The following is a 26673-nucleotide window of genomic DNA, read 5'->3' as shown; positions in this document are numbered from 1 at the left end:
CTTATAGACTTATAGACACATCATTAATTATAGATTTGTGAAGTTGGCAGATCTAGAAAGAAACAAAAAGTTCATTTTTGGAAAAACAGAATAGTAGTTTATTTATTTATTGCATTTTTATACAGCCCAATAGCTGAAGCTCCCTGGGATTCTGGAGTCAGGAATGCTGGGAGTTGTAGTCTAAAACATCTTAACGGCCCCTAGTTTGGGGAAGGCTGCATTAGTATCCACAAGGCTGAGGTAAAGAACCTGATGGCTACATGCTATCTCCAGTATCAGAGGCCATGTCCCTACACCTTTTGCTGGGGAACATGGGTAAGAGGGTGCAGTTGCATTCATGTCCTACTTGTGGGTACCTGGTTGGCCACTGCGTGAACGGAATGCTGGACTAGATGTGCCCTTGGTCTGATCCAGCATCGGGGCTCCTCTTATGTTCTAGCTATTTTAGCAAGGGTAGAGGAGATGTGTCTCTTCCTCTTCAGCTAAAAGATTAAAAATATAATGTAACTTAATAAAAACATGATTTATGTACAATTTCCATTTTAATTTGCTTGTTTTTAAAGTTTGCTTCGCTGAGGTGAGGGGCAGAGTCAGAAGTTATGAGTTATTAATAATCTTTGTATTAACCAGCATTAACATAAAAATGTTAATCGGGGAAAAAACAGTAATAGTAGATGTGGTGCCAAGCCCACAAAGTATGCACAGACAGTTCTACTATGTGCAGTAGTACATTGGGCCTCTTAGCTTTGTCCTTGGTGAAGCAACTATATATGTTGATAGACTCACACTGAAAGCCTATACTTGTCTATTCAGTTGTAAGTCTCATTGTGTTCAATGGGGCTTACTCCTAAGTAAAGTGGGAAAAGGATTGCACAGTCACCTCACAGTAAGTCCCATTGAACTCAGTGGAGCTAAGGTCTGAGTAGACATGTGTAGAGCTATACTAGACGCCCACCCCCTACAGAATACAGCATTGTTCACCTAGAAATCCATTTTAGGGGTTCCCCAGGTCAGAAATGACAGCTGCCTGTAGAAAACAACAGCAAAATCCAGGATTCTAGCCATAGGCAGCCAAAAATAGGGTGACCAGATGCACCAGGAAACCCCGGACACATCCGGAAAAATGAAGGTCTCCAGGGCAACCGGAACTAGGCCCCAATTCACCAGGGAAAAGGCCCGGAGGATGTGTTCCCAGACTTCTGGGAACGCGTCCTCCAGCCCCTGCACCCAGTGCCAATCTGGCCTTTTCCAAGGAGAAGGCCGAGATTGGCGCTGGGAGGGCTCAGAACGATGCATTCCTGGACTTCCGCGAACACGTCCGCCAGCCCTCCCAGGGCCGATCTAGCCTTCTGCTGGGTCGACATGATCATGCCAGCCCAGCAGAAGGCCGAGGACAAGGCCTAGATCAGCCCGGGGGTGGTGGTGTTCCCGGACTTCTGGGAACACATCTTCCAGCCTTTCCCCAGTGCTGATCTAGCCTTCTCCTGGGCTGGCACAATTGTGCCAGCCCAGAAGAAGGCCAAAATTGGCCCTGGAGGGGACTGGAAGACGCATTCCTGGAAGTCCGGGAATGCGTCCTCCATCCCTCCCCCAGCACCGAAGAAGAATTAGAAGCCAGCAGCAGCACGAGGAGGAGGAGGAGAAGCAGCAGCAGCGAGTAGGAGGTAAGACTGAGGGTGTGTGTGTGTGTGACTGGGGTGTGTGAGAGAGTGTATGGGTTGTTTGAGTGAATGGATGTGTGTGTGTGTTAGTGTGTGTACGTGCACGTGTGCGTTGTGGCAGTGTATGAGTGTATTGATGTCTATGAATGGATGCGTGTGCATGTTTTCAGTGAGGGGGGGCTGTAGTTTTGTGTGTGTGAGTTGGGGGGATGATTTGGAGGTGATATTCCTATTAAATAATGCATTTTGACCCATAGACCTTCCTCTCCAATTTGTTTGATATAATTGGCATGATGTATGTTTTGTAACAATGTATTATTATTATCATCGTCATCATCATTTATCTCTCTTTTCTTGCTTGTAGTGGTTTTTCTAGATGAACATGATGGGCTTTGCCAAGTCATGCTGTCTTTTACTGATTCAGAAATTTCCTGACTATTGAGCATGTTTTAAGTAAGATTGCTTTCTGGATGTTGGCATGCATGTATTTTGGTAGGCCTAATTTCTGAAGGTTTTCTGTAAAAAAAAAAAAATTGATGTGATGCTGGTGACTGATGTGACTAATGGAATAATTGTAACTTTTTCCTGTTGCCATAGTTCTTTAACTTTCATAGCCAATGGTGTATATTTTTCTCTCTTTTCCTCTTCCTTTTCTGCAACATTTTTGTCATTAGGTATTGCTATGTTTATGAGATAGGTGTGTTTTTCTTTGTTGTTTTTGACTGTTATGTCTGGTTGAAGTTGAAACAAGCCAAGAGGTGCTAGTGTTCAGTCCATTTTGTTCCATGGCTAATGTTTGCAGGGTAATAGTAGTTTATACTCTTTCTGAATGCTTGTTTGTTGTACTAGATTTTTCTGTACTTGTCAACTACTTCATTTGTAGTAGTTGGTACAGGCATTGGTAACCTCAAGATTGGATTACTGCAACGCGCTCTATGTGGGGCTGCCCTTGAAGCTGCTCCAGAAGCTGAAGCTAGTGCAGAATGCTGCAGCTCAGCTGTTGTCTGGAGCTGCCCCTTTCCAGCATGTAACTCCTTTGCTGAGGGAACTGCACTGGCTGCCTATTCACTACCGGGCCAGGTTTAAGATTCTTGTACTTGTGTACAAAGCCCTAAACAACTTGGGACCCCTACCAACCTGCTCGGTCACTGAGGTCATCGGAGGGCCTGCTCCTGGTGGTTCCACAAAGATCCTGTAAAGGAAGCACGCTCCAGCAAAGCTGGCTTTTCCACTGGATTTTGCACAGATCCCAAGAACACACGCACACAGCACCAAACTGGAGGGTTAGGCCCAAATTTATTGAGGATAAGGGTAGGAAATACAAGATTAGCATTCAACGGATAAAACATGCAGATAAAGAATAAGAACCCAGTCTAAGCAAACTAAATACTAAGTCGCAAACTATACTTCACCCAGCCATGTGGTCATTCAGCTCAGAACAAAAAGCCCCTTTCAAAAGCATACTCTTTATAGATAGTTTCCCCTGCTCCTTCCCCCCTCCCTTGCGAAGATCTTTCACACCTTCCCTGAGATGTTAATTTTCGCTCAAGGCCGATCGGCCTTGCCCCAAGCGGTTCCAGGATGTGCCAGAACACCCACATGCAGCTGGCGCTTATCTGTTCCGCTCCTAAAAATCATAACAATAAAACATTTAAACATTTTAAAACAGCCATTCTTTGTATGATTTAACCCCATCCTTACAGATCCATCCTCTGATTAGAATCCACCAGGGGAAGAGCCTTCAGCGTGGTGGCGCCCCTCCTGTGGAATTCCCTGCCTCTGGAGGTCAGGCAGGCACCAACCTTGTACTCCTTTCGGCGCCTCCTGAAAACATCTTTATTCCAAGAAGCCTTTCTTTAACATGCAGCCTTGGATTTCTGTTTTTGCTTCTTTTAAATTTTGTTTTAACTGATTTATTTTGTTTTTATTTTCATTTTACCTTGTACACTGCTCTGAAATTTTTCTATGGGGAGTGGTATATAAATATTCTAAATAAATAAATAAATAGGTTCGGTGGTTGCAGTATGCTGAAACTGTGAGTATGGATATGAGAAAGGTGATGGGGAAAGAGTGTTAAATGTTAGGAAAGGTCAGACTATGGTCATCCAGTGAAGGACTTGCAGTCAGAAAAGACATTTGAGGGAAGGGGAGACTGTATCACACAGAGTATAGCAAGAGCTCCAAAGTACAGCAAAAGCTACAAAAGCAGGAATGAGTGAAGTTAATTTCAGATACATTGAATGTCTCACTTCTTTATCCTAGTGATTTTAACATTAAGATGTGTGAGAAATAAAGAGATATGTTACTTTTTCAATAAAGTTAATGCCAATATATATTCAATAAAGTTAATGCCAATATATATTCAATAAAGCTAATGCCAAAATGTATATTATGATTTTGTTAGAGTGTGGGCCAATGGGGCAGGGTCTTGCTACTGAGAATATATGGTTGAAAATAGCTTCAGCCTGGAAACACTGATCTTTGCTGAGGCATAATTAATGGACAGGGAAGGGCCCAAACAGGTGCAAAGCGCCGTTAGACTATTCAGTTGAAGTAAAAGAGAATAATACGGAACTTGTGGTTAGACTAGTGGTCAGAAGAAGTGACAAAACTGAAACATACATTTGTTGTTTTTGAACTTATGACTTTTGTGGTTACCTGATGGGTGGAGGGATGATCAAGAGCAATAAAGTGGGTAGGCCCAGATAAATCAAACCTATATTTGGGCATAAGTAAATAGAGATGGGTGGAATATTAAATGAAATGAAAAAGCAAGTAATCAAAGGCGGGACAAAGCTGCGTGCCGGGATAGGCTGTAACCCCACAAGTCTCTGACCAATCACGAGACGGGGAGGGACCTCTTCGGCCGGGTGTAGGGTATAAGATGTCTTGACATGTGCTTGGAGGGTGTGCCTACTTTGCTGGACACCCAGACTTGCAATTCTGTATCAATAAAGGTAACAGAGTGCTTTCACCATTGTCCTTGAATCTTTATTTCAAATCGCATTTCTAACAATTTGGGGGCTCGTCCGGGATCAAGCCATCGTGGCTGCTGGCCATCGGTGCCAGACACAGGGAAGACGCGTCCTGCTGAAGTTTTGGCAGCCCCTCTGGCCAACACCGAGGGTCAGTGGCCTGACTGGCAAAATCCTGGAACATTTGGACTGGTGAAACCACTTAGGGATTCAAGTGTAGGCACTGGATCGACCAGGCAACTTCGTGCACGAACCAAGGTAAGAAAATTGACTATTAAGTATTACCTTGGTGGTCGGGATGGTGGGTGGATTGTGAAGTGGAGTGTGACTGATGTCTGAGACGTGCCCATGAGGCACGAAGCGAGTTCGGAGTCTCGGATCCGCGGTTCCATTTCTTCGCGAGAAGTATGGCCGGAGAGAGACGAAGCGATTGAAAATTTGACTGTTGTGTGACACTTCCACATCTTGGGTAGACGTTTTGTGGTTCGTGCTTAGCCCCAAGTATTGGGTGGACGTTTTGCAGTTCTCACTTAGCCCCAAGAAATATCCACAGACTGGGTAGACGTTTTGTGGTTCTCGCTTAGCCCCAGGTAGTTCCTGGGTAGACGTTTTGCGGCTCTCACTTAGCCCCAGTTCCACAATGGGAAATAAAGTGCCTAAAAAGGAGAAAGGACCATATGAGTCTCTCCAGGGTCATGACATTCCTCTCAATAGTCCGGTGGGGAGGATGCTGATGTCATGGGAATATTTATCTTGTACAAAAGGAAAAGATAGGAAGAAGATGATTAAATATTGTTGTTTGGAATGGCCAAAGAAAACCATAGAACCCCCTAGTGTTTTCTGGCCAAAATATGGGTCTGATGAAGCCTGGGTGTCAGACTTTAAACTTCTATGTTAACAATAAAACTCCAGGATCACAAGAAAACGTATGCCTCTTGTTGGATGACTAAGGATAATAAGGAGCAGTTGATACCCCTAAAAATCCACAAGAAGAAGAAGCAAGTCAAAATACCAAAGACTCCTGAATTTAAAATCCTGAATTTAAAATAGGAACCGTTAAATTGCCTGCCTCCTCCTTATGTATTTCTGCCTAACCAAGCTAGTAACATGGTGTCAAATGCACCATGAACAAAGGGGGGGCAGAAGAGGAGGGGAAAAAAAAAATAGAAGAGAAAGAAATAGAAACTCCAGGTGTGTGTCTGTGTCAAAACCTGGAAATTGCCATATGCAAGAGCCCTGTATGTAGCATTGCAGTTAGATTCACCAAGTTAAAATCAGACTGCCCAGAAATAGTAAAAACATTACTATTAACATTACTTATAAAGAAAACATGTAAAATTTATAAGATGCCATCTAAGTTAAAGTTAAAAAGATTAGTGACTTTGAGTCAAGAAGATTGGCCACTCTTCACCAGAGTAACCTACATTACCGTGGCCTGCCGAAGGTTTATTTGAAACAGACAGGCTCACGCACTTGAAACATTATTTAGAAGGAGTGGGGGGAAACCCTCTCCTTTTCCTGTACTAGCAGCAGTTGTGGTTAGACGGCCAGAGGTAAAAAGACTTCAAGCCAACATGCCAACTCCCAGAAATAAAAGTGCTAGGTTATTTGCTATGCCTTCGTCCATAAGAATTCGAAGGTTAAGCATACCCGATTTGAGTAGAGCAGATACAGAACATAGAAAACTTTATTTGTCTAGACAGGTGGCCCAACCAAATGTGATGGGCTACTTGAACAGTGAGCTTGAAAAGACTTTGAAAAGCAAATGCAAGCTTTCTATTTGGACTTGTCCTTTAGGAGTCCTTGGCCAAGATCCAAAGAGTCATGATAGAAAAAGTGAGAAAAAGGCTCCCTGTTAATTGTTTCCTGTGTCAAAATTTTGCTGCCCCAAATCAAGCTCCAGTCAGAGCTTACCAGCTTTAGAATTCAGCTGATAATTAGAATTTTGAACAGAGATTACTTAGGCCTTATGGTCTAGCTAGAAAACCCTTCCCCACTGGAGAACTTGTTTTAACAGAAGCAGACCTCCAGTTGTCAGATTTGTGAAAAGAGGAATAAAAAAGCCACACCTAAAACCCAAAATTTCTCCAGCATTCGAGAGAAAGAATGAGACAATATTCTAGATTGTCTCCAGATGATCCGGTAACACAAGGTCTTTTTAAAATTAATTTTGTCACCAAGAATTGACAAGACGTGGCTAAGAAAATACAGAAAGTTGAAGGATAGAATGATCTAAAGCAGCCACCTGGAGCGGCAGATCTCGCTAGCCTGGCCCCCCTTCTCATGCAGCGGGGGGGGGGCTCTCGAGACAGACGCTGGCTGGCTGGCTGGCTGCATGGCTCTGCCTCCTTGGGAGGGGAGGGGAGCTCACTAGACCCGATCTGAGGAGAAAAAGAGGAAGAGGAGAAACACACGTAAAACACCGCGTGTGCGCGTACAAGAAGCAGGATGGCGGGGGACGCTTGCCCTCTATGCCTGGGCTGGTCTCCTTAAGAACAGGGGTTGTCTAGGTCTGGGGGACTAGCTCCCGAGGAGACATCCCCCTTCGCAGATCGAAGGCGAAGGGACTGGCGTTACCCGACACCCCCTGCCCTTGTCGGTCTCCCTAAGAGCAAGACTTTGAGGAGTTAAATTCTTTTCTTGGAAGTGAGGGAAAGTCACCGTGACTCTTTCTGTTGTTAAGGAGGGAAATGGAGTAAGAGGAAAATGCAGAGCCACCCCTTTTTCTCTTCTGAAGTGTTCAAGGAGAAGCAGACACCACTAAGGAAATGCCTGTTTCCCTGGTATGTTTCCTGCCAAAGGTGCAGAGAAAAGAGCAACTGGAGTGGTTGGGGGGCCTGGGGCGTCTCCCTTACGAGGGAAGGTTGCATCAACTGGGATTGTTTAGTTTAGAAAAGGGAAAGGGGGAGGCTGAGGAGAGATAGGATAGAGGTGTATAAAATGACGCATGGTATAGAAAATATGGATAGAGAGACATTTCTCTCTCTCTAAAAATATTAGAACCCAGTGGAGTCATCCCATGAAGCTGAGTGGTGGGAGATCCAAGATAGAACTCACTACCACAAGATGTATTGATAGCCACCAATTTGGATAGCTTCAAAAAAAAAGCAGGTTGAATAAATTCCTGGAAGTAAATAATAATAATAATAATAATAATAATAATAATAATAATAATATATCAATAGCTACTAGCCCTGATGGTTGTGTGTTATCTCTAGTATTAAAGACAATAAGCCTGTGTGCACCAGTTGCTGGGGAACATGGGTAGGAGGGTGCTGTTGCACTGTGTCTTGCTTGTTCATCCCTGGCTGATGGCTGGTTGGCCACTGTGTGAACAGAAGTGCTGCTGGATGGACCCTTGGTCTGATCTAGCATGGCTCTTCTTATGTTCTTATGTTTTAAATTTTGTGCTTTTTATTTTTTTTTCTATAAAACATCTGTTCTTAAAAAATCAAAATTACCAATTGGGGGGTGTGTGCCAGTAGCTCTCTTTGCCTAAGGCGCAAATTAGTCTGGCACCAGCCCTGACTAGATACAAAACAGTTTAAAGATGAAAGTACATCTAAGAACAGATCTGGATGAAATGTGCTATCAAACAAATAACTGATTTGCTCCTGAATGAGCCTTTCAGTGGAATTTTAGAGAAATCTGCACTGCTGCTTTTAAGGCATTTTGAAGCGCTTTAAAAACGTTAATTTGAAAACTGTATATGCAGCGTGTTCTGGGCCCCAGCAGTTGTCAGAACTGTTAAGGGGGGGGCACCTTAGGGCGCTTTAGAGCAGTGGTGTAGATCCTGCCCAGGTGCTGGGAAGATATGCGAGGAAAGAGGGGCCTCAAAGAAGCCAAGGAGATGGACCTAAATGTTAATAGTATAAAAAGAAAAGCCATTTCCAAAACCAGTGGTGGCTGGGGCAGAGAAGTGGGGTCAAAGTAAATACTGTCCTGAGACACAAGCCCCAGAGCCTAGAGATGAGTAATCCCGAACCCCAAAAACTACACCCTCCAGTTTGGAGTGTTAGCATTTAACGGGGTTAAAGTGAAATTGAAGTTGAAATAAAACAACCCAAACCCCTACAATGAGCTTACCAACTTGTAGAGAATGATTTATTGAAATGGCTGCGGTGTGATTGTTCAGCAACAGCCAGTGGCAAGTTTCCGCCTTGTCTGGGAGCAGGTGCTGCATCTGCTTTGTGTGTAGAAAGTTTTTTTATCAAATCAGAGATTGACTTGATATGAATAGATATTGCATGGAGAATCCAGATAAATCTATTACCTTGAATCCAGGTATCTTGTTTTCTTTGTTGAGAGCAACATATCTGAGATCCACATGATTGAAAAGTTGAAATTTAAAAACCACTCCCAGGCAAGAGTGAGGTTGCCTTGATAACACCAGATTGCAAACAGGAAATGTTGTAGTTTCGTCAAGCTGACAGAAAAGAGGAAGTAGATACTTGTAATAGAGAATCATAGAATAGCAGAGTTGGAAGGGGCCTACAAGGCCATCGAGTCCAACCCCCTGCTCAATGCAGGAATCCACCCTAAAGCATCCCTGACGGATGGTTGTCCAGCTGCCTCTTGAAGGCCTCTAGTGTGGGAGAGCCCACAACCTCCCTAATAGAAGTTGTGTTTGTTCTGTCCCAGGTATGAAGCATAAAATAGATTATTTTTGATAAAGCAAAGGGCTTATCTATAAATATCCACACTAATGTTCAATGTTCAATTTGCTACATAGCTGGACTAATTTGTAAACCTAAGAATTTCAAGACAGCTGTGGGAGGCCCAATAGCCAAATGGCCCTCTCATTGAGAAATTGCTTGAAAGAATCTTAATTTCAAAAATATAGTTGTCAAAGAAAGAAAAATAGTGTGTGGATATCTTATGGTGTTAAGCCAATTGCATCCTGAGACTTAATTAAGAATTATGTAACATGTATAGAGTTTTTAAAAGTAATTGAATTTACTAATGCTGTAGAGAGACTTGAATGTTCAGTTACCTTAACTACTTTTGTTATGGTAAAATAACTGATTTCCCCTTACCCCTTCGCCCAATCTCTTCTCTCCCGTCCTTCTTCCAAGATTCCTCATTTTCCTTTCCCAAAATGCCACCCTTGGGTGATTTCTAAATGATTTAAATTGAATAAAATAGACCCCCTGCTCCCAGGTGGGAGAGAGGGGTCCCATTTGCCTATTTGGGTGGGGTCGGTTGCTCAGGGTTGGGGACAGGCCCTAGCTGCTGGTTAAAAAAACCAGGCGCTTGACACACACACATACCTCTTGTTTCTCCTTCCCCACAGCTCAGTGGGAAACCGGGAAGAGAAATAAGAGGTAGGAAGCTTGCCCATTGGAAAGAATGTCAAGCGCCAAAAAGGGAAACCGGGGAGGGAGTGGTTAACAGGTATTGGTTGAGGATGGTGGAGTATGTGACAAGAAAGTCTCAAGATTCATTGCTAGGAGAATCATGTAATGGTGAAGTTTGCAAGGTTGATGGGTTCACTCACCCATCTGGGCATGTTGGGAGGGCAGGGAAGAAGGATCAGTTGTGACAATCTAAACAAGCACTGTTCTGAATCTTTTCCCTTACATTGCCAAGGGGGGAGAGAGACCTTTGTATAAAGTGATTTTTTTAGTACCACCTTGAATCTAAGAAACTAGTTTTAATTCTTTCCTGTCTTAAAATAGACTGAATAGAAGACAGAGTGATTTATAATTAGAACCATAAGATTGTTTGATGAGAAATCCCAAACTAATGAGTGTGCAAGAAGATTTCTTCACAGGTTTTCACAGCACCAGACCTAGAAGCCACAGGTCTGCTGCCTGATACCAAATTAAAACAACAGAAGTTATGAGCTGGAAGCAAGAGAGTTTGGACCCTTGTTCCTGACTGACCACTGTAATTGTTCAAAGCACTTGAACAACTGGCAAGTATTTGACTGTCCAACACATATAGAAATGTTTGGAGAATCTATAGCTGTAAGACTGTCTCTATCAAGGAAGAAATAATCTGTTGTGTTCTAAGCCTACACAGACTGATAGCCCAAATCTAAAAAGTCCAAGCAACATATGTGAAAAGCTGAACCTTGGATGCCATGGAAGTGATCCAGATGACCCATCTGTACCAGAGACTGAGAGTTGTCCAAATCTGATTGAGAGGTTAAAAGACGAAGCAAGCTGCCAGGAGGAAGTTGGAAAGCCCCCTGTGAGCACTAAAGACAGGTGTCCAGTGGAAGGAGATTGCTGAAGAGCCCCCTCCATGGAACGACATCTGGTCAATCAGCATGGCTGTCTTTGTAAACTCAGATCAGAGATATTCCTGAGATAACGAGGCATAATAATCCTCGCAACGAAAAGTAAAACGACTTAGGACAACGCCATGGCATTCTTTAACAGTGAGAGTGTGTGCATAGAGATAAGAAATGGTCTAAGAACATGTGGTCCAGTCAAGAATACATCTTTATATACTGTGGTGAAAAAGATAACACAGGGTGAATAAAGAGGAGGGATTTGTGAGAAATAAAGAGATATGTTACTTTTTCAATAAAGTTAATGCCAATATATATTCAATAAAGTTAATGCCAATATATATTCAATAAAGCTAATGCCAAAATGTATATTATGATTTTGTTAGAGTGTGGGCCAATGGGGCAGGGTCTTGCTACTGAGAATATATGGTTGAAAATAGCTTCAGCCTGGAAACACTGATCTTTGCTGAGGCATAATTAATGGACAGGGAAGGGCCCAAACAGGTGCAAAGCGCCGTTAGACTATTCAGTTGAAGTAAAAGAGAATAATACGGAACTTGTGGTTAGACTAGTGGTCAGAAGAAGTGACAAAACTGAAACATACATTTGTTGTTTTTGAACTTATGACTTTTGTGGTTACCTGATGGGTGGAGGGATGATCAAGAGCAATAAAGTGGGTAGGCCCAGATAAATCAAACCTATATTTGGGCATAAGTAAATAGAGATGGGTGGAATATTAAATGAAATGAAAAAGCAAGTAATCAAAGGCGGGACAAAGCTGCGTGCCGGGATAGGCTGTAACCCCACAAGTCTCTGACCAATCACGAGACGGGGAGGGACCTCTTCGGCCGGGTGTAGGGTATAAGATGTCTTGACATGTGCTTGGAGGGTGTGCCTACTTTGCTGGACACCCAGACTTGCAATTCTGTATCAATAAAGGTAACAGAGTGCTTTCACCATTGTCCTTGAATCTTTATTTCAAATCGCATTTCTAACAAGATGTTATGTAGAACAGGTTTGTCTTACTTGTGAGCTGTGAAATCAGACCTGAGACCAAGGCCATGTTTGGGTGGGCACGCCCCCTTGGGGGCTTAGCATGTTGTCCTTTGGTTTCCAAAATATGGTCACCCTACCAAACAAAATATAGCGAGAAAGATGGTTCTAACTTAGTCTTTTTTTCCCTTTTCTTTTAACTTAGGGCTTATTTTGTGTGTGTGTGTGGGGGGGGGAGATGTGACTTTTCCAATGGCAAGACTGCAATCCCATGCATGCTCACCTGGGAGTAAGCCTCAATGAACATGCATGGGATAAAACCAGGACTCTTCTACGGGGAAATCAGTGGAATACAAGGCTTCCGCACGCAGCTGAGTCCTGGGTTTGGGCTCGGAGGGGGCTTGTCTGAGAGGTCTTTGCACTGCAAACTCAAGCCTGCAGTTTTACAGTGGACTCCACTGCAGGGCTGCAAAGTGAGGAAAACGGGATGTTTCAGCATCGCTACTGATGGACCACTTTTAAAAAGCGTTTTAAAAATTCCGACCTAAATCACATTTTTCACACGAAATGAAACTTGACTTAACGGCGTGAGTAAGGCAGGCCTCAGTGCATAGAAGGAAACGGAGGGTAGAAAATGCATGGAGCCGAGCATCCGGGCTCCTCCAGACCGCCTTTGTTCTCCCCCGGGAGGGGGGAAGCGGAGTCTTCCTCGCAGGGGGCAGAAGGGAAATCCAGGAGTGCGGCCGCCTTCGCACCCCCTTTTTCCTCCTCGCTTAGTTCTTGGATTTCTCCGTTGTCCTCTGCTTAGTTCCTTCCCCAACCCGGTGCCCTCAGACGTGTTGTACTACAATTCCCATCATCCCCATCCTAGGAAAGCCTTTCTTTGGGGCGGGTAGTGCTAGGCTGCTGCAACGAGAACAAAGAAACAGTCTTGTGGCATCTTAAAGACTAGCGAACGTTATTACGGCAGTGAACTTTTGTATGTCTTCAAAGTACCACAACACTGTATAGGTCTCCTTTTTCCTATCTCTATGTGCTCCTCAAGATGGGCCCGGCCATATACGTAGTTCTAGTTGGCCTACACGCATGCGCACCGCGTTACCGCATGGCGAGCGGCAGGGATGAGAGCGGCGTCGCCGTCGAGAGAATGCCGCGCCTGCGCAGCTTCGCTCGGCGCGTCCTTTTCCCCCTCCCCGTTGTTGTTCGCAGCGAGGCGGTTTCCAGCTGGCGCAGGCGCACTGAGCGGCTTCGCGACGTTCGCGCAGGCGCACTCGCGAGTTGAGTCGAAGAACGGTTGGCGGCGGTCGTGGTCGGGCGCGAGGCGGGCCGAGCGAGCGAGCGAGCGAAAGGCGAGACCAGCGCGAGGCGTTTCCGCTCCGGGCCCGCTCCGCTTCCTGCCCCGGTGGCCCCGGCGCTCCGTCGGCGTGGCAACCCTGTTCCCTCGCGCGCCTTTACCGCTCCTTCGGCCGCGGATGCAGCGCCGCGAGGACCTCGCCGCCGCCCGCCTGGGCAGGGCCCCAGGCCCCGCCGCCCGGCTCCAGTCGCCTCAGGCCGCGGGCTCCCCGCGGAGGCCGCCGCGGGGTGGGGGCGTGCGCGGGGCCCAGCCGCCGCCCCTGCTGCCGCCCTCGGCCACCGGCTCGGCCGGGCCGCCGCCGCCCAGCGTCGCGCCCACCCCGCTGATGCCCGGCGCGGGGCCCGCGGCCAAGGCCGAGCCCGAGAGCAAGTACCTGCCGGAGCTCATGGCCGAGAAGGACAGCCTGGACCCCTCCTTCACCCACGCCATGCAGCTGCTGCAAGCGGGTAAGGGCCCCGGCGCGGGCGGGAGGGCCGCCAAGCCATGCCTCCGGGCCGGCGCGGCGGGGTGGGCGTGTGCCGGATGCTTTCCTCCGTCCGGATGCGTGGATTGATGGAAGGACGCGCGCGGGGCCGGGGGGGGGGTGGGCGGGCGCGAGGCGAGCAAGAAAGCCCCGCCGCTCCCAGCACGCCCCAGCCCAACGCTGGCAGCTGTAGGTCTTTCCCCTCCGTCTAAACAAGCCCGGGATCGCGCCCTAACAATGTTCCGGTGCCACTTCTCATTTGAAACACGTCACAGCTTGATCTAGACTTGATACGGAAGGGCGCTGATCACTCTTAGGGCACATACGGCTATCAGTATACATGACATGACACGTTGGCTGAGTTCGGACGACACGCTAATCAACGGCTGTCTCCCATTCTGCTCCTATCCCCGCTCGAGTAGCGTGTCGTCCAAACTCAGCCGTGGTGTGGATTTGGCCCTGGGAGTCCCGAGCTCGACTGGCGGGCGGGGGAAGGAACTTAAATGAAATCCATAAGCCTCTTCCCCAATTCTAACCAAATCGTGCCCCGCCCCTCGTAACCGCCTAAAAGTAGCTGCTGCTGCGCCTCTTACAAAAGGACGCTCCACCTCGCTACGCTGTTCAGAGTAAGGTGGAGCACCGTCAAACGGGTTCTTGCTGCTGTGGTTTAGAGTCTAAGGGCTAAATCTCAGCCAAATTGACAAATTCCCCTTCTGGTACAGAGTCTGGAATTACTGAAGTTTCACCCCACAGATTTCAGAGTAATCTCACTAACTTCGCCATAGGTATGAGTGCAAATGATGCGTAATAGAGATCTAGCTGTTGCAAGGAATGTTCGCAAAGGCAGGTTTGTTACTAAGGATGTGCTGAGTTGGGAACTGCAGCCCACTGCAGGCTGGTTCCCAAGTGTATCATTTGATTTCCTCTCTACTTGATGTTGGGCACCTGAGACCCAGGTTTGATTGGAAAGTATTGGTCATTCGCCAGGTAGTTGAATAAAGTGATCACGTGCAAATAGAACTCAGAGCTCTTGTACCTTTAATTATGATGTAGAAGAGAGTTTTGCCTAATGTCTGTTTCGTCCAGTACAAGCTCAAGCTTTACCTTGTTAAAGTCTTTCTTATATACCTCTTTAATATATGATAGTGATGATACTGCACTTTAATTTTCTTCAAAATGCATTATTGGTGAGGTGGGAAAAATAGGAGGGTGCAACTGAAGAATGGGGGGTGGGGGCTGCCCTGGTGCTTCTGTAAATATTGAAGAGGGATTGGTGCAGAGCAGGGGTAAGAATCCAGATGCTATCTGGATTTCTTACACTACAACTCCTAACAGCCCCAGACATGGCCATTGATTGGGGATTGTGGGTGTTGTAGTCCAAAACATCCGGAGATCACCGGGTTGCCTACCCCTCGTGTAGAGGAAGGGCATTGTTGGTTCCTTAGATTATGTTGTAGGCTGGGTGTGAGAAACCTCAAGATTGGGGTCCAAATCCATACTTCCTGGGGTCCCAATCTGGCCTTCCGGGGTCTTCAGGTGAGCACAACCCCTTCCATGAAACACCAATTGTTTGGTGCTTTCACGGCTTTTGTGTAGTTCCCCCGTCTCGATGCTAAAATATTGAAATGCCTCTCCTAAGGCTTAGTTACTGGCAGTAACTAACAGTTATTTAACCTATACAATATACTGGTATATTTTTTGTTTGGAAGGTGGGTGACCTCTGAGCAGGTAGATGCTGGCCTGTGTTCTCTTGTGGAGTTGTAAGCTTTGTTCAATTTGCTGTAAAGGGCCCAAGGCTGTGAGGGCTTTCCTTTGAGGTTTCAGACCAGTTAGTTTGTATTGGGGAGAAAGTGCCGTGAGGCATTTGGTCATCTCTTGTTCTGGGTGAGCTGGAGCTTTCACACCAGCTTTCTGTCCAGGAAAGTCTGTAATAGCAGCAGTAGTGTAACTATTCTGAAGAATTTTCAGTTGAAATTTTCATCATAATCGGTGGTCAGAGGTGAACTTAAAGAATTAGGCCCAGGAATTTTCCCTAAGTGTTCTGATTTTTCCTTTATGTTTTATTCCAAGAGAAGAGCTTTCAAAGCAAAGCTTTCTGTGTATCTCTGCTCTTCCCCTCCCTGTGGAGACAGAGGGCTTTGCAATCTACCTCTTGTTCATTACTATGCATATCTGCATTAGTCCTAGTGTCATGCTTTCACTGGAATTAGAGGGAGTGGAAATGGCCGTCTTTGTCTCACTAGCACCCTCCTTCCCCATCCTGACAGTGTCTAATCACCACAGTGCAGCTGCTGTGCTTTCTGGCTCTTCCTATATCAAGTGAGCCCAACTGCATGGAAAGAACTAGTCAGAATTTAGAACAAAGGGGAAATGGTAGATTTTTGACTGGTGAATGAGGTGGGGAGGGTTCTTGATTCAAGGCCTTGGAAAGCAGAGACCATGCAGTTAAAGCAAATGCCTTTGTTTTTCAAACCAGTTCAAAGGTGCTCTGATTGAATCTTGCAGGATGAAAGGCCTGTTCCTCTGTTTTATTTTCTGTAATTGAGAAGTTTCATTTTGTATTGTTTTACAAGAGTTTGGATCCTGTTAGTAGAGAATCTTCATCTAGGATCGCTCCAGATGCTCCAAAACATTAAATTCCAATAACAATAAATTTCATCTGCAAAAATAGTCCAACTACCACCACAGATTTGTAGAATAGCCAGACTCCAGGCTCTGCCACAAGACCTAGACTGTAGGTACATAGCTGTTTGACCCTTGTTAACTCCTTGGGTTGCCAGATCACACTATTATGATCAGCCTCCTTCAGATATCTGGTACTCTCCAGATGTTTTGGACAACCACACCCAGCACTCCTAACCATTGCCATGCTGGCTGGGGCTGAAGGAAACTGTAGTCCAAATCTGGCGGGCATTGATTTGGGGAAGACTGCTTTAGATCTGTAACTCGTGGTTCCCTCCATTCTCTGGAGCTCCCTACCACTACAAATTCGGCAGGCAAATTCGGTAGGTTTTCAGCTCCAACTGAAAATATACTTTTCCAACAGGCATTCCAGGAAAGTAATTTTGTACTCTTATGAGGACCTGTATTTGTACTCGCATAGAAAATTCTTAAATATAAGTGATTCATAAATATTGTTAAATATTGTACAGCCTGCGCTGTCTGTCAAACACATGTATATTTTTGCCCCATCCTGCTTTATCCCTAGCTCCTCCCTTTTTCAACCACACAGAATGGGCACCACCCATTCAGTTTCCTGCTTTTCAGGCTGTTGCTGCCATTGTGTTTCTTGGCCAGCCTCTTCTCTTCCACTCCCATTAGCACATGGTCCCTTCAGTATGTAATGTGGAGCATCCTCAGTTCTGTCTCCTCTGCCATTTTCAGAATGTTTTCAAATACCTTTCCATTGGATTCCACTCTTCCAGTTCATTGTACTTTTATTTCAACTTCCGTACCAGTCTACCTGCTTCTTAAAATCTGGTGGTGAGGTTTTTCTCCATGTGTTTCCTATGGACAAGAGTGAGGCACACCCAAATTGTGGAATTTCTTGCCCACGGAAACTTGGTTGCCCCCTCTTTTGCTGTTTTTCACTGGATGGTGAAGTCTTTTTATTATTATGGGAGGCCTTTGCCTAACCAGGTAAATAACATTTTTGACCCATGATTTTGTTTTATCTGCACAGCCTCTATATTTTATTTTTATATTGCTGTTATATGTGTTTTGTTATGAAGCTATGATTTTAGATGTAAGCCAGAATAGAAGGGGATTTAAAGCTCTCTATAAATAAATACATATAATTCTGGGGCCTTTTCCCAGTCCTCTTCCTTCCTGTGTAAATTCTAACCCTGGCCAAATAGACCTCCTAGCTTTCTCTTCCCTCACAGAAGTTGGACTTCAGTTCTTTAAGTTCCCCTGAGTGACTGAACATTCTATGTCATCACACTAGTTTAGCCGATCAGTGCAAATACAATACAATATAGTTATCTCCATGTAGTAAGTAACTCATCTTTCAACAGTTAGGTTTGACACTTAATTTTATTATTTAATATTTAGGTTTATTTTTTAAGGTTGCATTTCATTCACAAAGGCTCACAAAGCAGGTTACCATAAATTCATAATAAATCATAAAATATTTATAAAAATACAAATAAAAGTTAGAGATCAAGAGGTCTGCCATAAGACTTTAATTTTATATAAACATTTGTATTTCCCTAAAATTATTAATTAATAGCTTGTAGAGTTTGTCCAGACTAGCATTAAGTCTTTTACTAGCATTGTCCTCTGGCAGTTTCTCTTTTCCAGTAGCCTTTTTCAGGCCTTTTCTGACTCATGTTTGTGGAGCCATCTAAGTGAAGCATGAACTTGCTAATTCATACACAGAGAACAATGTTCTATCCCCATTTAGTGAAGTGCTGGGTATATGAGTGGGAGGTGAAATGTAATAGTGAGTATTGTATTACTTCTGCCAAACAACCTACTGTCAGGATATTTTGCTTTTTAAAAACTCTTTAAGAGTAAAATCCATTTGCTTGTGTTGCATGTATTGCTAGTGTTTATGTTGTTTTGTCCATAAAATGTGAAGATTAGACTAGTTATTAGAAACTAATGGAAGTTCCATGGTTTCCTTAACATTTGGATTTTCCTTAAGAGGCAAGCATTCTTCACCCAGTACTTTATGGATGCTTTAAGCTCTCTTAAACTAACAGGTTTGAAAGTTTTCTATTAATGGTTAACAGTTAATAACTATTGAGTCAAACCTGGCAAGTATGCTATGTAGAAATTACTTCCATATAGGAAAAAGTTTGCAAACTGTATATAGAATGTGTGTAATGCTCACACATGTCTCTCTAACTGTGTACATACTAAGAAAAAGTGATTGCTCATAACCTTCCAGCACCTACAAAGGGGCAGATGTATGTGTGATGTAGATGTTAAATGTTAGGAAATTTTGAAGCCATGGAAAACTTTTTTCTGGAAAAAAGTTTGGACATTTTGGGGAAAATTGAAAAAAAAATAGCATTCTTTAGACGTCAAAAGTCACTTTGTTACGTTAGGATAGAAATTTAACATGTATTATGTAGAACTTGGTTTGTACAAAAATATCATGAAAATTAAAAGCATTTTAAAACAGATTCAGTTCTGGGGTCTCCAACATTTTTGGGCTGGTGGGCACACCTAGAGCTATGTGGGTGCTCTCACAAAATGGCTTCCTTGGGGGGCTGCCTCTTCACAAAATGGCTTGACATGGTGTGTATAGCCAGTCACAAAACACCCATTTCCCAAAGGCAAACTTGTGAAGCTAAAAGAAAAACAATGTGCCCAAGTACATACAAGGCAGGAGTGTGGCCGTCCTCTCCAAATCACAGAATCTCTCTTCTGCACCTACAGAGTTCTGCTTCAACACCCAATTTCAGAGAAGGCTGACTGGTGATACTCAGAGAGACACACAACGCTAGGCAAAACACACGCCACACCATGTAAACAAACCATACCAAAATGAACAAGGCCAGGCAAAGCACAGGCAGAATGACTCTCTCACTCCCTGCCATCCACTCTAGCCCCCCAAGATGTTGTCCCTACACTGCAGTAGCCCTTCAGTATTCTCCCATCACCTTCAGTCTACCTTCTTATTTTTCTGGCTGGGCACACATCAAATTGAAGTGCTGGGCTCCAGCTGCACACCATTGTAATTTTCTAAGAATGCCTCTGTGGTCCACTTAGCAATCAGCCTCCTTGAATAATAATAAAATAATATAATAATAATAATCTCCTTAAGACATTTCTTCTAAAAATTATGAGGGACAGAGAGTTTGGAGGTGGCTGTAGGCACCCCATTGAGATCCTAGAGGCAGTTTGTGAATCTGTAATTATTGTCTGAATAAATTATAGTTTTGGATATCAAACACAATCTCAGCCTATTATTTGAAGAGCGACATTTTATTCCCTTTTGAAAAAAAATCCCCCTTAATAAACATCTTGCTCATTTTGAAACCTCTCTAGTATTGCTGTCAATCTCAAGAACAGGGTACTGAGTTTCTTTTAGGCAGAGAGGGTTTGTTTCGGTGGCAGCGATTCAAGGTTTTTTTATAGCTGAGGAAGCATTCCGTAACATTGAGGTCTACTTGGGAACCTTATTAAAAACAGCAACAATGAATTCCATAGATCCAAACCTCAACAGGTTATTGTATTATTATTATTATTTTTACGAAAGATAGGTGGGATAACCCACATGTTCCATTTTATGTGGTGGTAGTGGCAGGGTAACTTACTGTGTTTTTCTCACATATGGGATTAAGAAATGCTGGATGTGGGGGTTCAACCTCTTCTGGGTGGGGTTGCACTCCCCCTGAAGGAGCAGTTCGTAGCTTCGGGGTTCCCCTAGAACAGTGGTTCTCAACCTTCCTAATGCCGTGACCCTTTAATACAGTTCCTCATGTTGTGGTGACCCCCAACCATAAAATTATTTTCGTTCTTCTCTACACGATCCATTGTCATGGGATGGTTTGCTAATGAAAATAATACATAACAATAGCTTTATTAATACAAAAGATGATACATGACATAGTTCAGTCAATACAGTTTCCTAAGACCATTGGAAATATGTGTTTTCTGATGGTCTTAGGTGACCCTTGTGAAAGGGTCATTTGACCCCCAAAGGGGTCCCGACCCACAGGTTGAGAACTGCTGCCCTAGAACCATCTCTGGCACTTGAGGCCCAGGTGGCCTCAGTGGCACGGTGTGCTTTTTACCAGCTTCGGTTGGTGGCCCAGCTACGCCCCTATCTGGACAGGGATAACCTGGGTTCAGTAGTCTACACTCTGGTAACCTCCAAATTAGATTACTGCAATGCACTCTATGTGGGGCTGCCTTTGAAGATGGTTAGGAAGCTGCAGCTTGCGCAAAATGCAGTGGCCACATTGATAACCGGAACCAGAATGTTCGAGCATATAAGACCCACTGTGGTCCACTTGCATTGGCTGCCTGTATGTTTCCGAGCCCGATTCAAGGTGCTGGTTTTAACCTATAAAGCCTTACACGGCTTGGGACCACAATACCTGTCAGAACGCCGTGATGACATGAACCTACCTGAACCCGGCGTTCAAAGTCTATGGTCCTCCTCCGGGTGCCTACTCTGAGGTAATTTTGGAGGGTGGCAAGAAGAGAGAGGGCCTTCTCTTTGGTGGCCTCCCAATTGTGGAACAATCTCCCTGATGAGGCCTGCCTGGCGCCAACATTGTCATCTTTTTGGCGCTAGGTCAAGACTTTTCTCTTCTCCCATATTAGCAATATGTACTGGGTCTGGTTTTTTGGCTCACCGTTTGTAAAGTTGTTATAGTAGTTTTAAATGTATGTGAATTTTACATGTTTTTGTGGTTTTTAATTCTTGTATACAGTTTTAAATGTTTTTATCTTATGTGAACTGCCCGGAGAGCTTCGGCTATGGGGCGGTATACAAATGGAAATAATAATAATAATAATAATAATAATAGCATTGATTAACTGCTACAGCATCTAATCAGAACAAGCCCACAAACGCAGGATTCTATAGCACAAAACCCAACCTGTCAAGAATGCACCTTTTTCACTAAGGCATGGAAGACATAACTGCTGGAAATCTTACAGAAGTTTAAAAAGAAAAATTCCCTCATGGCTTCAAAATTTGCACAGATTTTATATCTCAAAGGGGATTTTTTGGGTGGGGGAGTAGAGACTGTGGCAGTATGAGTGTTCATCATTCTAAAATATAATATTCCATAATCTAAAATTGTTCAATTTTACCGTGATTTTTCACGGCCTTCACATCTCTAGTGTGATAATCCAAAATAGTGTGTGTGCTCTTTCTTGTACAAAAGCATGTAGAAATGTATCATGTTTGAAGTGCATGCCAGCTGCAATTTCAAGTAACACTATTGTCCCTTTGGCATGTGGAACTAGTCGTCGTCCCCTGCCCCCATTTCATTGGAGCAATGAAAGAGTAATGCAGTAGCCTCTTGGCCTAGAAAAATAGAAGCAGAATTGGAGAATGTCCATAGCTGGAAGCTGTGGAAGTTTATCCTTGAATTTTTCCAAATTCTTTGCTTGCATATGCATGTCTGTGAGGGAGTAAGATTGTAGTGTGTCATCTACCAGCCTTTTTGCCCCACCTCAGTTCTAGAGGCTGTTAACAAGATCAGTTAACGCCCCTTTGGCAGAAAGTAGAACAACCCTATTTTGGAGATTTTGATGTCAGAGTGCTACAGCAAGATTGGTAACCCCTTAAAATAGAATTTATTTTACTGTGTGTGTCTGCCATGTACATTCATCCCCTCCTGGACGAGGCATCTTTTTTCTAAACTGTAGCTCTTAACAGAAGAAATTGGTTTCTATGCTTGAGTAATTCCTTAGCTATGTTTAACAGCTTGTGGTTTAGAAACCTTTATTCTGTGTGCAAAAAAAAAGGGGGGGGAGATTAAATCAGGAAAATTTCAGTATGCTTCAGGGAGTTCTATGGAAATCAGTATTTTATTTATTTATTTATTTATTTAAAACATTTATATCCCACCCTATAGCATTAAGAACTCAGAGCGGCATACAGATAAAAACATACAGTATAAAACAATAAATATGCACAGTTAAAAACAAATTAAACCATGATACAAGTTAAAAATATATATAATTTAAAATCAGTAAAAGCAGTTAAAAGCACGGGCCTTCTCCATGAGCCCCTGCCAAAGGAAGTGAGGCAGGTGGCTACTAGGAGGAGGGCTTTCTCCGCTGTGGCACCCCGGTTGTGGAATGAGCTCCCCAAAGAGGTCTGTCTGGCGCCTACACTGTACTCCTTTCGTCGCCAGCTGAAGACCTTTTTATTCTCCCAGTATTTTAACACTTAATTTTAACTTAAATTTAAATTTTACTGTTTTAACTCTTTATTTTAATTTTATATCAATTTTGCTGCATGGTTTTTATTCTGGTTGTGCTTTTTATATTGTATTGTGTATTTGTGCTTTTAACCTGTTGATAGTTTTACTATGATTTTAATTTTTGTGAACCGCCCAGAGAGCTTTGGCTATTGGGCGGTATAGAAATGTAATAAATAAATAAATAAATAAATAAATAAATAGCAGTTAAAACAGTGTGCCTGAAAATGGGGGTAAAAGGGCTGTTCAAGGTCACTTTTATTTAAAGAAAAGAAAAGTAAGACACACAGTACAACTTCTCTATTTTAATGGTGCTCAAAGTTAGTTTTGACTTCGTTTGGGCACCTTGCCTTCAACTCAAATGTTGGTATTGGTCCTGATATTTTTACTATTGGGCCCACCTTTGTTTGTGCTCTACTTATGTGACTTGAGTGCGCTCCCTTTTTCATCCTGAGAAATGCCACTTCTCAAGTCCTATCTAAACATGTAGCACTGCAATCTTGCAATTCTTCTGTTTCATCCATCCCTGCACAGAGAAGGCTTTGGAGCTTGGAAAACAGCCCAGTCTTGTCAGTTGCAAATTGCGAGCTTGCCAGTTATATTCTTGGGATCACTTTTAGTGTCAGTGCACACAACTCCAAATACTTGATGCCACAACCAGAGCTGGATCAGCCTTTAAAAAAAAGTACTTCATAAAAAAAAACCCAGCAAGCAAGATCAAGTTCCTGAGGGTCTCACACCAGACATTTCTTTGTAGTATTAATTACAGCAGATGGAAGGACTCCCAATTTGGAGGGTTTGGTGACCTGATCTTCCCTACAGTTTTCTTAGAAATGCTTGGGCTTTTATGACAAATCATGTGAGCTATAAATGATAGTCCTGATTGGCAAATTATAACATTGAACAAATACCAGATCCTAGAAATGGGAATCTTTAAATGTAGATTAAACTTGAGATAAAAACTTCACTGGTTTCAAAATGCCTGCTGCCTTGATGAAATGAAATAGGGTGCTATTAAGCAGTTTTGTAAATATTTGATGGTGGCAACTATCAAGGGTTGATTCTTTTTCCTCATTTAGTGTAGGCACAAATAGCTAACATAAATACATGTAGGCTAATAGTTGGGGTTTGTTTTTGTGGACCTGTTAGTTACCGTATTTCTTCGATTCCAAGACGCCAACAATTGTAAGACGCACACTAATTTCAGTACCACCAACATAAAAAAAGCTTTGATTCTAAGAAATAATAAATGACCTGCGATTCTAAGACGCACCCCGTTTTTAGAGATGTTTATATGGGGAAAAAAGTGCGTCTTAGAATCGAAGAAATACAGTAGATTGCTATGCAAAGTAATAGAGGCCACCAGTGGGGGAGGAAGCAGCAGCCAGGCACCTCTCCACCGTGCCTGGGTCCAGCTCCAGCTGAGAGCCCCCTCCCTCCTGCTACCAACTGTCTCTGCAGAGGCCACCAGTGAGGGAGGAAGCAGCAGCCAGGCACCTCTCCACCGTGCCTGGGTCCAGCTCCAGCTCAGAGCCCCCTCCCTCCTGCTGTCAACTGTCTCTGCAGAGGCCACCAGTGAGGGAGGAAGCAGCAGCCAGGCACCTCTCCACCATGCCTGGGTCCAGCTCCAGCTGAGAGCCCCCTCCCTCCTGCTACCAACTGTCTCTGGAGAGGCCACCAGTGAGGGAGGAAGCAGCAGCCAGGCACCTCTCCACCGTGCCTGGGTCCAGCTCCAGCTCAGAGCCCCCTCCCTCCTGCTACTTACTGTCTCTGGAGAGGCCACCAGTGAGGGAGGAAGCAGCAGCCAGGCACCTCTCCACCGTGCCTGGGTCCAGCTCCAACTGAGAGCCCCCTCCCTCCTGCTACTTACTGTCTCTGGAGAGGCCACCAGTGAGGGAGGAAGCAGCAGCCAGGCACCTCTCCACCATGCCTGGGTCCAGCTCCAGCTCAGAGCCCCCTCCCTCCTGCTACTTACTGTCTCTGGAGAGGCCACCAGTGAGGGAGGAAGCAGCAGCCAGGCACCTCTCCACCGTGCCTGGGTCCAGCTCCAGCTCAGAGCCCCCTCCCTCCTGCTACCAACTGTCTCTGGAGAGGCCACCAGTGAGGGAGGAAGCAGCAGCCAGGCACCTCTCCACCGTGCCTGGGTCCAGCTCCAGCTCAGAGCCCCCTCCCTCCTGCTACCAACTGTCTCTGGAGAGGCCACCAGTGAGGGAGGAAGCAGCAGCCAGGCACGTCTCCACCGTGCCTGGGTCCAGCTCCAGCTGAGAGCCCCCTCCCTCCTGCTACCAACTGTCTCTGCAGATGCCACCAGTGAGGGAGGAAGCAGCAGCCAGGCACCTCTCCACCGTGCCTGGGTCCAGCTCCAGCTGAGAGCCCCCTCCCTCCTGCTACCAACTGTCACTGCGGAGGCCACCAGTGGGGGAGGAAGCAGCAGCCAGGCACCTCTCCACCGTGCCTGGGTCCAGCTCCAGCTGAGAGACCCCTCCCTCCTGCTACCAACTGTCACTGCAGAGGCCACCAGTGGGGAAGGAAGCAGCAGCCAGGCACCTCTCCACCGTGCCTGGGTCCAGCTCCAGCTGAGAGCCCCCTCCCTCCTGCTACCAACTGTCACTGCGGAGGCCACCAGTGGGGGAGGAAGCAGCAGCCAGGCACCTCTCCACCGTGCCTGAGTCCAGCTCCAGCTGAGAGCCCCCTCCCTCCTGCTACCAACTGTCACTGCAGAGGCCACCAGTGGGGAAGGAAGCAGCAGCCAGGCACCTCTCCACCGTGCCTGAGTCCAGCTCCAGCTGAGAGCCCCCTCCCTCCTGCTACCAACTGTCTCTGCAGAAGCCACCAGTGAGGGAGGAAGCAGCAGCCAGGCACCTCTCCACCGTGCCTGGGTCCAGCTCCAGCTCAGAGCCCCCTCCCTCCTGCTACCAACTGTCACTGCAGAGGCCACCAGTGGGGGAGGAAGCAGCAGCCAGGCACCTCTCCACCGTGCCTGAGTCCAGCTCCAGCTGAGAGCCCCCTCCCTCCTGCTACCAACTGTCTCTGCAGATGCCACCAGTGAGGGAGGAAGCAGCAGCCAGGCACCTCTCCACCGTGCCTGGGTCCAGCTCCAGCTGAGAGCCCCCTCCCTACTGCTACCAACTGTCACTGCGGAGGCCACCAGTGGGGGAGGAAGCAGCAGCCAGGCACCTCTCCACCGTGCCTGGCTCCAGCTGAGAGCCCCCTCCCTCCTGCTACCAACTGTCACTGCAGAGGCCACCAGTGGGGAAGGAAGCAGCAGCCAGGCACCTCTCCACCGTGCCTGAGTCCAGCTCCAGCTCAGAGCCCCCTCCCTCCTGCTACCTACTGTCTCTGCAGAGGCCACCAGTGAGGGAGGAAGCAGCAGCCAGGCACCTCTCCACCGTGCCTGGCTCCAGCTGAGAGCCCCCTCCCTCCTGCTACCAACTGTCACTGCGGAGGCCACCAGTGGGGGAGGAAGCAGCAGCCAGGCACCTCTCCACCGTGCCTGAGTCCAGCTCCAGCTGAGAGCCCCCTCCCTCCTGCTACCAACTGTCACTGCAGAGGCCACCAGTGGGGGAGGAAGCAGCAGCCAGGCACCTCTCCACCGTGCCTGAGTCCAGCTCCAGCTGAGAGCCCCCTCCCTCCTGCTACCAACTGTCACTGCAGAGGCCACCAGTGGGGAAGGAAGCAGCAGCCAGGCACCTCTCCACCGTGCCTGGGTCCAGCTCCAGCTGAGAGCCCCCTCCCTCCTGCTACCAACTGTCTCTGCAGAGGCCACCAGTGGGGGAGGAAGCAGCAGCCAGGCACCTCTCCACCGTGCCTGAGTCCAGCTCCAGCTGAGAGCCCCCTCCCTCCTGCTACCAACTGTCACTGCAGAGGCCACCAGTGGGGAAGGAAGCAGCAGCCAGGCACCTCTCCACCGTGCCTGGGTCCAGCTCCAGCTGAGAGCCCCCTCCCTCCTGCTACCAACTGTCACTGCGGAGGCCACCAGTGGGGGAGGAAGCAGCAGCCAGGCACCTCTCCACCGTGCCTGAGTCCAGCTCCAGCTGAGAGCCCCCTCCCTCCTGCTACCAACTGTCACTGCGGAGGCCACCAGTGGGGGAG

The 26673-nt window shown here is 45.9% G+C and overlaps 1 protein-coding gene across 3 annotated transcripts in view; it reads left to right on the top strand.

The window, feature by feature from the left end:
• The first annotated feature begins 13158 nt into the window (after positions 1-13158).
• KHDRBS1 (KH RNA binding domain containing, signal transduction associated 1) overlaps positions 13159-26673 on the top strand; it is a 43928-nt gene continuing 30413 nt past the window's right edge. For 2 of the 3 annotated variants that reach the window (XR_010026097.1, XM_063140682.1), the window contains exon 1: positions 13160-13667. Coding sequence is in view for 2 of the 3 variants with exons in the window: in XM_063140682.1 (XP_062996752.1) it covers positions 13340-13667 (328 nt within the window). In the remaining variant the exon portion in view is untranslated. Of the gene's footprint in view, positions 13668-26673 lie in introns of all 3 variants that reach the window. The other variant, XM_063140683.1, reaches the window with a different exon arrangement.

This window comes from Elgaria multicarinata, chromosome 13 (assembly GCF_023053635.1).
Source record: "Elgaria multicarinata webbii isolate HBS135686 ecotype San Diego chromosome 13, rElgMul1.1.pri, whole genome shotgun sequence".
In the NCBI taxonomy this organism is placed as follows: domain Eukaryota; kingdom Metazoa; phylum Chordata; class Lepidosauria; order Squamata; family Anguidae; genus Elgaria; species Elgaria multicarinata.
This window is presented reverse-complemented; position numbering and strand designations above follow the sequence as displayed.